We start from the raw sequence: 15,000 nt of genomic DNA, 5'->3' as shown, positions 1-15,000 counted from the left end.
ACAGCGAAACGGGAGGACCAGAAGGCTATCCATTACCAGCGATAGCTGGTTCTTCAGAGAAGGTGGGCCGCCGAAACAGCCCAATCCAAGAGGGAGGTTGTTTAAGACATCTTGAGGGAAGAGTAAATTTAGGTGAACAGTCAAATAAAGCACTTTTAGAGGAACTTGTCCGATTACAGGGAGAGCTTAAAGGGAGTATACGACGCAACGAAGACACTTTGAGAGAGGAAAGAGAAGAAAGGCTTATACTTGCCAAAAAAATTCAAGCAACGAATAATTTATACACGCAAATGATGATGCGTATGGCACATGCTGAAGGGAAAATTGAATCTGAACACAGTACTGTGGGGTCCTTAGTTAACCACACCAAAGAAGTGGAACAAGCTCTAATGGGAAATCAACAGCAGTTGTTGAGCAGACGAGAGCAGATAACAGTTCATGTTGAGCGTTTGAAAGATGATTTAGAGGACACAAGGGAAAACTATGAGCAGCTTCAAAAAAATATGAGAGCTTTGACAGATGATGTCAGAACAATGAAAAGTAAACATGAAGTACAAGTGGTTCAGTTTGGGACTGTGGTACAGGAAATTAGGCAGAGAATAAAGAAGATTGAGAGTGATACTGGCACAGCTGTAAGTGCAGATGGTTACATACCTACATTTGTCTTGTAGCATAATTACAAAATTCTTGGATAGAGTCACCCCCAAATAAGTTTATTCTGGCCTTTCTGTGAAACATGCGTATATTTCAGCTCACACCTAGTTGAGTACAATTGCTATAGTGGAAGCATTTCCATTGCTTTGTGGACAAAGTTAATGCAGGCCTGTTCCTTGCAAACAGACAGGCACTCCAGATAGCCTGGCAAGTCAGAACACACTTCAAGGCGAAGCATATTCCAAGACTGATCTTATAAGCAAACAGTAGATCTGAACAAGGTCATTGATTTCTACTCCTACTTTTTTCAGGAGTCATATAGCATTCGCACGTTAGCCTTCTTAAATATATAATTACTATACATATTCCAGGTTAGGTCTTCACTAATATGCACCCCAAGAATTTTGTAGGTGGACACTCTTTTAATGGTGGTCCCCAACAGGAATGTGCTTCTTTGCTTGCTTTTTCTATGAAAAGCTCCACTCCAAAACATATTTGAGCAACTTCTACATGATTTGAAATTAACGTAAATCAGAAGTCATAGAAATGTTTGCTCTGTTAAAAAAAAGAGATACAGGAAACTCAAGGAGGCAATGACTTGCAGACTATTCCGGTCAAGGTTTAATGGCTAATGGTATTAATTTACTCAAAACAGTGATCCAATGTACAATGTACATATAAGCAGGGCCTCTTGAGGTGAGCCATCTAGCAATAAATGTTATCCAAATGTTTTGGCAGAAAGCATGACAGTTTAGGTGCCCGTTGAAATGAACTCAGCACTGCCATTAGGGACCTTTAGATCGGAGTACGAGGACAACTACGAGAACGAGGTTGTTTACCATTTATACAAGCAGAAACAGGATGGTACTAGATTTGTTCAAATGGTAAGCAAAAAACTCCCGAATGGGAAATTTAGGTGGGATAGGCGTGTACCATTTGCAAAATTCGTTCAGGTTTACCGAGAGTCTGGAGGGAAGCAAAATAATGGAGGAATGCAAATGGTAAACACGTTTTCCGTTTGGAAATTCTTTTGGGAATTTTGGAATACCTTTCGAGAAATCCCGTTTTCTCCGGAAATTTTCTGTTTGGGAAGACCAAAATAGGCTTACCATTTACATTACAAGCGAAATTTCCGGATTTTTTTGGTAAATGGTAAACAACCCGAGTTTCCGTTTTGAGCATGACGCGCACTTAGAAAAATGTCGTCCAAGCCTTATGCGCATGCTCAGGACAGAAAACTTGTACTCGTTGCCGTCCTTGGGGCCGTTTCTCGAAAGTCCCGAAGCTTTACGGGCCATTTTCGGGTGCCACAATTTCCTTTGTATCTCAAGAACGGAGAGAATTTAATTCGTCAAACCTCATAGTTAATTTTTTTTTTGTTACCTTGAAAACATGTTAAAAGATCGGGTCTCCAAAACAAGCGGTTGGCAATTTCGCAGATGGTTTTTCGGGCCCGAAAAGTTTTCGGGACTTTCGAGAAACGGGCCCCTGCTCCTCCGATGTAAAGGTCGTTATTATGTCCATATATGTAGAGTGCAATGGAAAATAATAGTTTTGTTTTTAGTCTTGAAATAATGGTCGAATTCTTAGAAATAAAAAGCACAACAAACAAACATTCTGCACTTACAGAAAATGAGGGTAACATAATGAAATCTGAAGGAGAATTTTTTTTCTCTTTCACTAATTAAGTTGCACCAGCTCAGAAAGTAATTAGCCCTTTTCCTGCCTAGAATTTGCTTGTATGTTTTGGCTTGCGTCCTTTCTTGTACATGATAAGGTACTTTTGTCAATGGTGGTTATATTCATGTTTCAGTTGTCTTCCTTAAATAAGCATCGTGATGATCAAGACTCAAAAGAAGCCAGCATGTTTCAGTTCAAGAATGCCGTTGAGGCCAGGTAGAAATGGGCTTTCAGGCTTATTGTACAAACCAATAAATTATTGTTTACTTACTGTTTAATACAAGAGCAGGATTGTTTTATTGGGTTTTAAACCAATTAGAACCCGATAAAACATGACCTGTGAGTTTTTTTGAATGGCTTCAAAAACATTCTCCAAAAGCGTCCCTTACATAGACCATAGACCACTTTCATAAATGGCGACCATGTTTGCATTCTTTTGTAAATATGTTAATTAGACCTACTGCCCTCATTTTGACACAAAAATTCTTTTGAAATTTGCTTGCTGTAGCGAGGCTAGAAAGGCTTATTGGCATTTAAAAAAAAACAATATTATATTTGGCTGCCATTATGAAAGAGGTCTATTATGATGAAAGAAAACAAGCTAACCCTTATTAGTCTGTATAAAGAATTCTACTGAGGAATGTTTAATTATCAGTTTCTAAAGTTCATATATTTGACGTTTTTTCAGTGATCTGATAGACTGTTTTGACCATGAATTATTAATGAGTTGTTTTGGATGAAGTTTAAAGAACTCTACTTCTGTTTGCAGATTAGCTGATGTGAAAGAGATAACTTTAGAACTCAGAAGACGTATTGAAACAGAGGAGAACGAGAGGAGGACTGCAAACCAGCAAAACCAACTCAAGTTAGTTGACAAATATATCCAATCCTTATAACCTCAATTGTCGATTTAGTTGGCTCAGACACTGCATAAGAGGTGTGTACTAAGTCAGTCCATTAGCAGAAGGAATTTTGTGTGACTCCCACATAATGGGTTTACCATTTTTTCGCCACTTTTACAATCCCATGCCGAATTCCGTCAAACCTCAGTAACTCTGACTTTTAAGACATTTTGGGCCTCACTAGAGCTGTAATTTTGATATCATGCAACTGGTCATGGATTCACCAATAATTTGCTGGTCAGATACTAGGCGTATATGAGGATTTGACCCAATAAAGAACAGAAAAAATAATTTGAACCTAATTATTGCAAACAATATACAAGGGGTCTACAAGATAAAGGAGCTGACAAAAATTGTGTTAAATTAAGTTTATTACTCTGACTGTGTTCAAATTACAAGTAAGGAGATCCTCTTGGGTTGCACGGCTTTGAGGGGACAAAAATAATTAAATATCTTGTTAAACTTGACAGAGAGCAAGAGGTCATCAAATGAAGTGAGACAAAACTGGTCTGACTTGTCCGCTGGATTAATATTAATTTTGTTCTATTAGTCTTGAGAAGTTGAAAGCAGTTGTACAGGAAAGCAACCTCAAGAGGGAGGAAGAAATGCATGCTACTACCATGAACTCCAAGGAGAGAGAAAACCTTCTGGAAAATGAAAGAAATATGATTTCCATTAAACTGGCAGAAATTAATGAAGAGCAAAACAAAAAGATGTTACAGAAAGATATTCGACTCAGAGAGGATGCTCAAGCTAAATTTGTGTTGTTAGAGAAGGTAAGAATAGTAATAAATTTACAAGATAGCATAGTTGAATGGCTGGCAATGGAGATTCTTCATCTTGGTAGTTGTCTTGAACATGACCTCCAACACAAACCCTGGAAAGTATTTCAGATACGTTAATGCTAGAGGAGTATAGTCAGTATATTCTGCAGTAAGACATTCGTGTTATTGCTGTTGTTCCCCATTTGCTTGCATACTACTGTGTTCCAGTAAAATGTGATTGTAGCTCTCAACTTAGCTCATTGTACTACATTCTACAGACTTACTCTCAAGTTATCGGCAATTAATTTTAATTCATAAGCCTTAAGTTTGCTCTAGAGTTCATTAGACAGTAAAAAATGAGTACTTTTATATTTCTCCATATTCTCATTCCTTCAGGGTACATCCCCAGGGCTGACTGGGCTTGAGGTGTTTTCATATATCAAAAAAGATTGATAATGAAATCTCATAGAAACTCATGTTTACTCTTCTTTGCCAGTCCTATTATAAACACTCAATATTATGTAGTGATGGGCGACTTACAAAGGTCCAATAACACAACACTTCCCCTTACGAGGAGGGAACAACAAAGAGTTCTTATCTGATATACAAGACGCATACTTGTCCAGTACACCCTAACTAAGTCTATGTGGTGCATACCCTTCTGTTCATGCAATAAATATTGATATCAATTCACATCAGTCTCTGTGTCCTGCAAAGTTACAATCAAGTCGGACCAAGAGTTTATCAGTATGTTTATCATAGTCTCATTCCTTATGTTATTTGAATATAATTTTCAAATAACATAAGTTTGTTTGTTGGTTTTCTACTCTGCTCCGAGAGGTTTTTTCTTTGGGTACTCCGGTTTTCTCCTCTCCTCAAAAACCAATATTTGATTTTACTTGCATTAATTTATTGATTTCAGTGTACAGTGTTCCCAATTAGTGCTCCTGCGCTAGAAGACTAGACACTTAAATAAAGTTCCTTTCATTTCCTTTCAGAGGTTGCAAGAGGAGCAAGCAACAAGACTGGTATTTGAGACATCAGTAAGAGAGGAAATGGAAAAACGTTGGCAGTCGCTCAAAGCTTATGTTGATGAAGAAGCACATTCCATCAGACAGTCAGAAAAGGTAAACTCTCAAGCTGTTTTTTTTTTTTTTTTTTGCCATCCTTCAGTAGCAGTCATTTTAAACGGCAGGTACAACACACAGGTCACAGGTCATTGTTTTACCAATACAGAAGGTATCCTAAACATTTATAAAAGCTAACCTTAGGCCTAATTAGTCCTAAACAAACGTTTTTAGGCCTAAGGTTTTATGAATGTTTAGGATACAATCTGTAATGGTAAAACAATGACCTGTGACCTGTGTTTTGTGCCTTATGGGCGTCGAATATTCCATGTTGAATAATTTTCGGCATGAGTGAACATTTCCTCCAAGTGTGCGCGCGTGAAAAGCTATTGCCATAGGCTTACATCAAGACGCTGCGTATTGTGCTTAAACGCTTATCGTTGTCAAACGTATAGAAAGTAGTATAGAAAGTATAGAAAGAACAATAATCAAGCCCCGACTCCAGCTCATCAGAAGATGAAAATTTGCTTTTACTTCACTAACTGCGACGAAGACGAAGACGTTTGTGAAAGATTTCTCACATAACTCTCGATTATTAAGGACACCTTACGTCTTATGGACAAAGATCATTCGTCCTATCTCCAACACTACGCATGTGTCTTGGTGTAAGATAGTAAGGCGATAGCTTTCCACGCGTGCAGACATGTAGGAAATGTTCACTCGTGCCGAAGATTATTCAACATGTTGAATGTTTCGTGCCAATGGCATGCGTGTGACTAAAAGCACTGAAAACCCCACGGCATATTGGGAGAACTTGCCCCCAAAATTTTGAACAAGTAAAAATAAACAAAAAAAGATAAAAATAAAATTCAAAACAATATAAAAAAATTCAAAAGAAATAATATTTTTGGCAGGTTAGGTTTAGAGCGGCAAACAACGTTAACTTCGGTATAACTTAGAAGTTATTCCCCAGAAGTTATACCCCTTACCCAAGGTATGACGTGTGAATCAGTCGTTGCTCTAAAGTCGCTCTTAAGTCAAAGTTTATTGAGTTAGGTTCGGCACATGACTGGAGCAGTGTTTGGAACGGGCCTAAGCCAATCAGAACTCATTTGAAAGTTCTTCATTAGTTACGGCGCATGCGTACACTGCTTTTGCTCTTGAAAGCGTCCTTGAAAGCAAAACAAACTCTCCTTTACTTCACTTTTCAACGCTGTAGTTTTAAAAATAATACGGCTACCAATAAATATTCATGTCAAGATAAAAAGCCCAGATATTCGAGAAATCCGGATAATCGAGGTCCGGATAATCGAGGTCCGGATAATCGAGGTTTGACTGTAATCTTAAGTTCTTTAATATACAAAAAGTGTCACTGGCTGAAAGAAAAATTACACAGATTTTTCCACAACTTGTAGAAAAATTTGTGTAATCATTTTATTGGATAAACACAAGGCAGGTGTTTTGTGGGGAAAAATTGGCATTGGGAAAAAAAATTGGAAAGTTAGAAAAAGAATATACAAAAATCAGGCAAAAAAAGTATATATACATCAGGAAAAAAATCTCTATAATAAAAAAATGCCGTGAATCCAAAAATAAAAAAAACAAGAAAAAGAAATGAAGAAACAAGGAAAAAAGATGAAGAGGAATTGCAACAATTGGGAAAAGAAATGCAAAAAGAAGAATTAAATGAACAATAGGTAAAATAGAAGAAAAAATAAAATAAAATTGTGAAATTGCTGGACTTATTTTAGTTGAAAAAGATAAAAAAAATTAAAAAGATGAAAGAAATGAAAAAGATGAAGAAAAGAAGTAAAAATTATAGGAAAAAATTCAGCATTGAAAGACTACACAAAAGAGTGAATTTGATCTTTCAATATTAGAACAGAAAATGTTGATATTTGTGATTTTGGTTCACAAATTAAAAATAAATTTATTGAGTTTTTAAGAAAACACTAAAACGTAAAAATTGTGGTAAGTATGAATACAGTCGAACCTCTCCTTACGGACACCTCTCTAATACGGACAGTTCACTTGGTCCCGAGAAAATGCCCATACATTCTTTGTAAAAATAACCTCTATAATACGGACAACGGACACGAAATCTCGGCCCCAGAGAGAAAATTCATAAAAACTTAACCTCTTTATTACGGACACTCCAATGATGACAGTTCTTATTCAATACGATTTCCTGTTTGTCGTTACATATCATTAAGTGTAATCAATTGTTTCATTGTTCATACGATAACAGTATCATTTGTTTTCAATCAGTAAAAATTATATATCGACATGTCATTGCCATTTATCATCAAGATTTCTTATTATTTGAAGACTCTCCAGTTGCTGCCTTCCTTTTTCTCCCTCTTTCCTTCCCGTCATTGAATCAAATTTGGCTGATGAGTTATGCAAGATTATTTCAAAAGCTCAGTCGTGTATGTCAAAAAACGACTAGCGAATACTGTTCAGAAGAACATCACAGACTTCTTTAACGCAAAATGACTCAATAACAAAGAACTTTCATTAAATACTCTACTGTATGTTAGTGTTCGCTACACTTGTTACTGTTCTGTTATGTTACTGCTCGGAAACTGTATTATAGTTTGCCATATGTTTTTGGAATTATACAGCTTGTATTGTAACGATTTGTGCTGTCCATTATGCACCTCAAAGACTTGTTTGGGCCAGTTTTGATTTAAAGAACACTTAATACCATCAATGGAGCCTTTGAAGTGACGTAATATTCATGACCTCTATACAACGGACACCTCTCTAATACGGACACTTTGCTCTGTCCCTTCGGTGTCCGTATTAGAGAGGTTCGACTGTATAAATTTTCAAAAAGTTGAAATTGGAAATGTTGAAAGACATGTTTACAAAGACTTTGAATATTACTTAAAACACAAAAGGAAAAACTAATTATTTATAGGAACAGATGAATATATTTTTTTGAACAACTTTTGTTGAGTTTGATTTTAAATTTGCTCAATTAACAGCTTATTAGAGCAATCTTGGAATTGGTAAAATGTTAGAATGAAAAGTACGCACACAAAATGAACCCTTTAAAAGGTGGAAAATACTTATGCCAAAATTTTGGGGGCATTTTACACAATTAAAGCCTCGAGTTTCAATATTTGTATGAAAAAATCGATTTTTTCCATTATAAAATTAACGCTAAAGTTAAGCCAATTTAAAGGGGCGATTTTTAACACACAACCAAAATTTGCCAGTTACCCTTCTTTACCTTCTACTTAATTCTTTTCATTTTTCTTCTAGTCCAGTGTTCCTTTTATCTAATTGAAACTAAAAAAAATTCTGTTTTGGGCACTCAGAAGTTTTCATCATCTACAGGTATGCAATGTTGGTTTTTCTTTCAGATGGCACAGGCAAGGGTTGATCAGAGTCTTTTACTTTTGAATGAATCCATCTCATTACTGGAGAGGCAAATGGAGGGAGGAAGAAAAGGAATAGAACAAGTCTTACATGCTGAGATTACGTCACGGTACATTTATTTGACGACTTAATATTCATTAATATTTTATTTTTGGATCTTAACACCACCAGAGCATTCCCTCACGGACTCACTGACTCCCTCACCTCCTCACAGACCTACTCACTGACTCACTCACTCACTGACACTCACTCACTCACTGACACTCACTCCGACGTTACTTTTTTTTTCTTTCATTATTGCGTTCGACGAAGGAGAACGTATTCTAAGCGTGTCAGTCCCGCTGGTCTCGAGTATCGATCGTGATGCCAGACGATTTCAGCGTTTGGACGCCATCTTGGACTGGCAGACATGGCCTCGATCACATAAGATAGTGTTACGGCTTGCCGAAGGAAAGTCAAGTCCTATTTGACGGGGTTAATTCCTGGATGGGTGACCGTCCGGCACCCCGTTCTGTACACGCCGGGAAGTTACACTGTTAGGCTATCCATCAAGAAAGGCTACTGATATCCCACAAAACTGATATTGCATTTTATTAAAAACTGAATTACAGATATCAGATTTCCAGCATTTTCATGGGCTCACCGGACATAGGCTATCAGTTCATATACCTGCTCTACCTAATATGGTCAAGGAACGCGTTAGCATTAAAACGAACTGAAAACATTTTTGCAGCTCTGAGAAAAAATTGGCCGACAAAAGCCGTTTTGGACCGGAGATGACCGAGGCAGAAATCGGCGTCAAGCCCGTTTTCATGGTGTAATAAGCGCTCTCGTGCTTGCGTTTATGCTTGTGATTGCGATGCTAGTGAAAACCAGGCTTTACTGAACAGATACCGGAAAAGAGCACAAAACGATTCTCCCCAAAATATACAGCTTCTTTCAAATGCCTCGTCGATGACAAAACAGGAATTGAAGGCGCGTGCATTTCACGAATTTTACTGCTAGTTTGAAGTATTCACTCGTTCATTCATCGTTTTTCTGTCTTTTAATCTCTCGTTAACAGACAGTCGCAAAATGATAAATTGTCCAACAGATGCGACCAGCTTGAGGAAAAATTAAATATGGAAATCAGTACATTACAGCAAGCCTTGGAAGGTGTCAACTCACAAGTCTCCGAAAGTGTGGAGAAGGTAAAAGACTACGCAGAAACGCGTCTGCTGACGACTGTTGAAACGGTTCCGTTGGAGAAGTGTTCTGATGGGAGAATTTAACCACTTCAACCTAACATTAGAAATTTCCCTGGTCATCAGTCAAAACTTTTTGTAAAAAATAATTTTATTTTTTAAATATACGCACAGTTACACCATTGAAAAGTAACATTGTAAAGTACAGTAAACAATACAATAAGTATTGCAATACGAACGTGACATGAATCAAAGTTGCCTCTGGAATATGTGATCTCAATAGAATACGACCTTGAATGAAATAAGCGTATTATTATGGCCCTCGTACTTATTTGGACAATTTAAGACTTATAGACCGGGTTTCGAACCAGTGACGTCCTCGATGCCGGTGAAATGAGCTATGAAGCCACTTAGTTGGGAGCCGTCAATTTGTTAGGCTCATGTGTTCCCGTGCAAGGACTGGGAGGATCGTTTCTCCCTTTAGAATGCGACCTTATCGATTCCTAAGATTTGCGCCTCCCCGGTATTTACTCACTGATATTTTTCAATGCATCTACTTGAATGATCGACACGTAAGATACGATACCATTGTTTTTCTGAGTATTGATTTGTCATTTTCCAGGCCAAGGAGGAGCTGAAGTCACTTATGGACAAAAGTAACAATTCTGATTTTAAAGGACTTGCTGATGTGGACAAAAGACTGAACAAGCTCAGCAAAAGAATAGCAGCATTAGAAGCCGCTTTAAGCAAGCTTGAAAACGTAAGTATGGCATGATTCTATCTGCGTTGCTTATTATTTTGTTTCCTTTCTAAGTGACAAGTCCCTTCTCCTGTCTTATCATTGCACCGAACTTGGATGAGGGTACACTCAATCTCAATTGATTAATATTTCACGGGGTATTCCAATAACGATTCGCCAAACGTTTTGCCGATTCCACTCCTAAAGATATTGCACGATTATCACTGTTCTCGCTTCTCTGATTTCACTATTGAGATATCGAAAATCGGAACCCGTTTACGCCCGGTTGTAAATCGACAGTTCCAGTCAGCCGTCGTGAAAAGGGCAAATCATCTCCTCCTTTTTTCTGTGGAAGTTCTTAACAGAAGAAACCTCACCTTAAGACACCAAACGGGAGAACAGAGTAGAAACGAAATTCCTAACTTCCCCTGATGTCATCAGCCGTGAATGAGGTTGTGGTTGTGAAAACCCTCCCGTTCCCCTATCACCGATGGACATGTTCGATCGGACCTGCTCGAGACATCATGGCTAAGAAGGATGACTGTGATAACGAAGATGACAACAGCGATCAGTGGTTACCTCGTGCATCTTTCTGAATGCCACATCTCGTGGCTGGTCAACTTAGTTCTAAATAACGGAATTGTATCGCTAGGCCTAAGTAAAAATGCTGGTGACAAGCCCTGCTGAAAGAGACTTACCTGATTAGAGTGTAATGTGAAGTGCTAAGTTTCTACCCCATGTGTACAATGTGAGCGTTAGCCGTACTAATGGAAATGGTCCCACACAAGGACAGAGAAAAGCTCTGACCGGGGTGGGAATTGAGCCCACGACCTTCGGGCTAGATCACCGCTGCTCTACTGACTGAGCCTACAAGGTCAGACGGGAGCAGGCCGTGGGACCTGAAGATGTTAAAGTCACGGCAATGAACATATACAAGTAAAGGGAAGAATTACGTTTTTGCAAACTTTGGCCGTGTAGCACTTATATTTGCTTATATTTATATTTTTAAAGAAGCCAAACACGTTTTATCACCGTTATCAGCCTGTTTTGATTTGTTTGCGGAACCTCTGCCCCGTCACCATGTATTTCTCTACTTAAGCAGTTTCCGTATGTCCCTTGTGCGTTTATTGGCGAAAATAGATGCTTTGTCTCTGGAGACACAGATAACAATGACGTAATAATGTACAATTGCTGGTGGACGAACAAAAGGGGCAAATGAGAGATCTTTTTTTTCGTCCACCAACATGGCGGCGATGACGTAACGTGAAAACCAACCAAAACGTCAATCTTCTAATTGATCATAATCATCTTCCTAGTGGTCGTCATCGTCCTCTGCCATAATAAATTATGCCTCGTTCTTATGCCGCTGGCGTTGTTATCAACTCAGTCTATGAACTGTCCGAATAGTTTAGTTAGGTGTCAAAAAACGGGAAACCGGCATTCCAAACGGGACCACTAAACATTTGTCAATTGTGAATGGGTGCGTTTTTATGTCCTTGTAAAAGATCATATTTGGCTCTGAAATTCTCACTGCTTATTTTAATTCTCAACAGCTTGGGAAATCAGAGCACGATGATCGAGACATCAACGCGGGACTGGTAGCAAGCTGGCGTCAGGATACCGAGCAGCAGTTCAGAGATGTGAATGATAAGCTGAGACCACTGCCAGAGGAGGTGAATTTGCCAAACTTAACCCGATTCCGTGGTTTGATCTCGTTTTCAAAGGCTTCGAATCGTTTTGTCGATATAATTATTGTATAAAAAAATGCTTTTCCTCGCCAGACAAAAAAAAAAAAATTGCTTGCGTAGGAAGTGTTTCCGTGTGGGGAACAAGCAAGTGCCAGTATGGCAATCCCAATCGGAAAGTGGGTGGGATTTGTTTGTTTTATTTGTTTTATTTTTTTTCCGTGTCGGTAAAAGGCTTGCCTGTCACTCCCCTGGTAAGTGGTGTCTTTGTGCATAGAGCCTTCTGCGCGTATTTTCTTAGGATAATAATAATAATAGTAATAATAATAAGGGTAAGTGGAAATAATAAGGGTAGTGGAAATGCGTAGATTTCTCTGGTGGACACAGGAGAATCATTAACTTAGCCTGCAATGGCGTCGAAAGTCATGTAACGCGAATGGCGTTTTAGTGGATCCTTAAACAAAATATACCCTTATAGAGCTCAATAATGGAAAGTCAGTTGGATAAACTAGGCAGGCGGTCAAAAACCAACATCTGGAATCTCAAAAGCGACGAATAATGGACTTCGACAACAATCTATCGCCCGTCGAGCCGAAATCAAAGTGAGCTGTATTTCTAAAATAAGATTTTACCAAGTGTGCTGTTGTGTAGAACACTGAAACCAAATGAAAAATTCTCTGGTAACTTATGGGTTCAACAAAGACAGAGAACGAATCGAACACCTTACGGGGATCTGTTATCAACTCTGCACAGTCTTCAGGTAAAAAAAATAATTGGAAATGTGACAGCCAAGAATTATTTGAAAGAAAGCTTGTCGTGTATTTTGTGCTTCATTATTCAAGGAAAAGGTTCTTCATGGAAACGGTTTGATCCTGAAATTTAGTTTGTTGCAATATTGCGCATATTTGACACGATTGAGTTTCTTCTCTTCACGCACGTAATGAAATGGAAGGGGTTTTCACCTCTAATAGCAAATATGTTGTTTGTTTCAATAAATTGTTCGTTGGAAAAGGTGGCCTTTATGAATTCATCATGTTTTATGATATGCGAGCTTAACTGGATAGTTTTTATGGCAATAGTAAAGCATTTTCTTGTCAAAATGAGGTTAGTGTCTTTCTGGTGTGTTAACTTAATTAAATCGTGAGTTTGTATTTGCCGTCTGCCGCGTAACCTTGATTTCCACTCTCAAAATTACCTCCAGAACCTACTTTTTGCGTAGAATAAGCTTTTAGAATGATGTTCTTGTTTTGCATAAAGCAAGCTAACAAAATCTGTACCTTGCTGAGTTTGCATTTGTTAGCGTTAATAGTATTTTCGGTCCGATGCTTCTGTTTTAAGAGGGGTAATTGTTTTGATCTCCCATCCAGATACTAACCCCGCCGGACAGATAAACTTCAGTGAACTTTGATATTACAAAGCTGTCAGATGCTCAGAGGGCACGCTTAAACTTGTGGTGAAAAGAAGTTGTGAGGGAATTTGAAAATTATCAACATGTCAGCTCAGAAGCCAATGTTTCTCGCTTCTCTTTTATTTGTTATTCTTCAGAGACTGGAATGCTGTATTTCAATACAACACAATTCAGTGCCTTCTGATTTTCCGTAACACCTACCACAGGCAACCCAGTGCATGCTTCACGGAAGCATCTCGTTAGTTCTTTAAGGACACAGAAGTTAATATGTTTTCGCTCGTGGAAGGCGTTCATAGTGGAAGGGAAGGAAAGGGAGAGTCAGTGGACAGGAATTTGGACGCGGAAGGACGAGAAGGGCATACGAATTTCCTTCGCGCGCATTTCTCCTGAAAGGAAACTATGTTTTAATCGTCTTTCCTTTAGGGGAATTTTTTAAAAATTCATTGACAGACAGACACACAAACTTGCAAAACGTGATCAAACTCGTAGTCTTCTTTGTCCTCTATCTATTAGCTTGCGGCTTCATGAAACCCAGTTTAGCTGAAGAACGCACTGATAGCTTATCCCTAAGTAAAATGCCCCAAGAAAAATGAGCTTGTCATGCCGATTTAGATTTATATGCTGAAAGATACCTGCTGATGTAATGGCAAGGTGGAAACAAAAAACTGATGCTTTTTTTTCACGTAAGAATATAATGAACGCTGACGGTATGATATTTCCTAAGTACCTCTCCTATTTTTTGTCATAAGTGGCTATCTTGTCATCAATGAGTTTACCAAAGGTCACCGTTAACTTTTACGAGTATGCCTACTTCATCATTGATGAATGGATCTCTTTAAAAGGTCCTTGGTCCAAGCGGCAAAACAAGAATGCCGTAAATACAATAAATTGACGTTAAAATAGTCGAAAGAAAACGATTAACATCATAACAGCGCAATTTGAACAACTGTGGTCCTTATAGTGTTTCCAGGATCTGCAGGATCTGAGTATTGTTCTAGTACAAATATTCACTATTTCCAAGTTAAATCGTCCTCAAATTAATTTTGGTTTGTCGCGTTTCTAGGTGAGTGAACTTCAGCGGCAACTGGCGGTATTGAGAGCTGATATTGAAGCCAAAGAAGATGCAGAGAGAAGAAAAGCAGAAGGGTAAGTCATTCACTTGCGTTGTAAGTCAAATCAAGGGAAAATAACTGCAGGAAGAAGATCAAGGTTTTTGAATAGGAGACACGTTTTTTAGGTTAATATTACGGACTGATTCTCCCCTACGTTAAGATCATGTAACAGCCCTTTTCACGGTTAGTTTTTCTCATTTGCATTACAATGTAATCTAACGTGGGTGCGAGGCAATTTCGGGTTAAAACTACAAAATAGCCCGAAATTGCCTCACATACATGCTAGATTACATTGTAATGCAAATGAAAAGGCCGGCTATTGGCCGAATTTATCCTGGAGACGAATAACTGGTCTAAGACAGGTGTCTAGAAGAGACAGTTGCTTAAATTGTTCAGATAAGTGCACGTGCGAGGATCA

At 38.3% G+C, this 15,000-nt stretch overlaps 1 protein-coding gene across 1 annotated transcript in view; it reads left to right on the top strand.

The window, feature by feature from the left end:
* The window catches only part of LOC138060045 (coiled-coil domain-containing protein 154-like), a 40,795-nt gene that overhangs the window by 14,214 nt on the left and 11,581 nt on the right, over window positions 1–15,000 (top strand). The window contains exons 2-11 of the mRNA XM_068905727.1: window positions 5–632; window positions 2,468–2,550; window positions 3,104–3,199; window positions 3,787–4,012; window positions 4,999–5,127; window positions 8,439–8,563; window positions 9,518–9,644; window positions 10,261–10,398; window positions 11,931–12,050; window positions 14,534–14,616. Of these exons, the coding sequence (XP_068761828.1) occupies window positions 5–632; window positions 2,468–2,550; window positions 3,104–3,199; window positions 3,787–4,012; window positions 4,999–5,127; window positions 8,439–8,563; window positions 9,518–9,644; window positions 10,261–10,398; window positions 11,931–12,050; window positions 14,534–14,616 (1,755 nt within the window). The remainder of the gene's footprint in view (window positions 1–4; window positions 633–2,467; window positions 2,551–3,103; window positions 3,200–3,786; window positions 4,013–4,998; window positions 5,128–8,438; window positions 8,564–9,517; window positions 9,645–10,260; window positions 10,399–11,930; window positions 12,051–14,533; window positions 14,617–15,000) is intronic.

This window comes from Montipora capricornis, chromosome 8 (genome assembly GCF_036669925.1).
Source record: "Montipora capricornis isolate CH-2021 chromosome 8, ASM3666992v2, whole genome shotgun sequence".
Taxonomy (NCBI): Eukaryota; Metazoa; Cnidaria; class Anthozoa; order Scleractinia; family Acroporidae; genus Montipora; species Montipora capricornis.
This window is presented reverse-complemented; position numbering and strand designations above follow the sequence as displayed.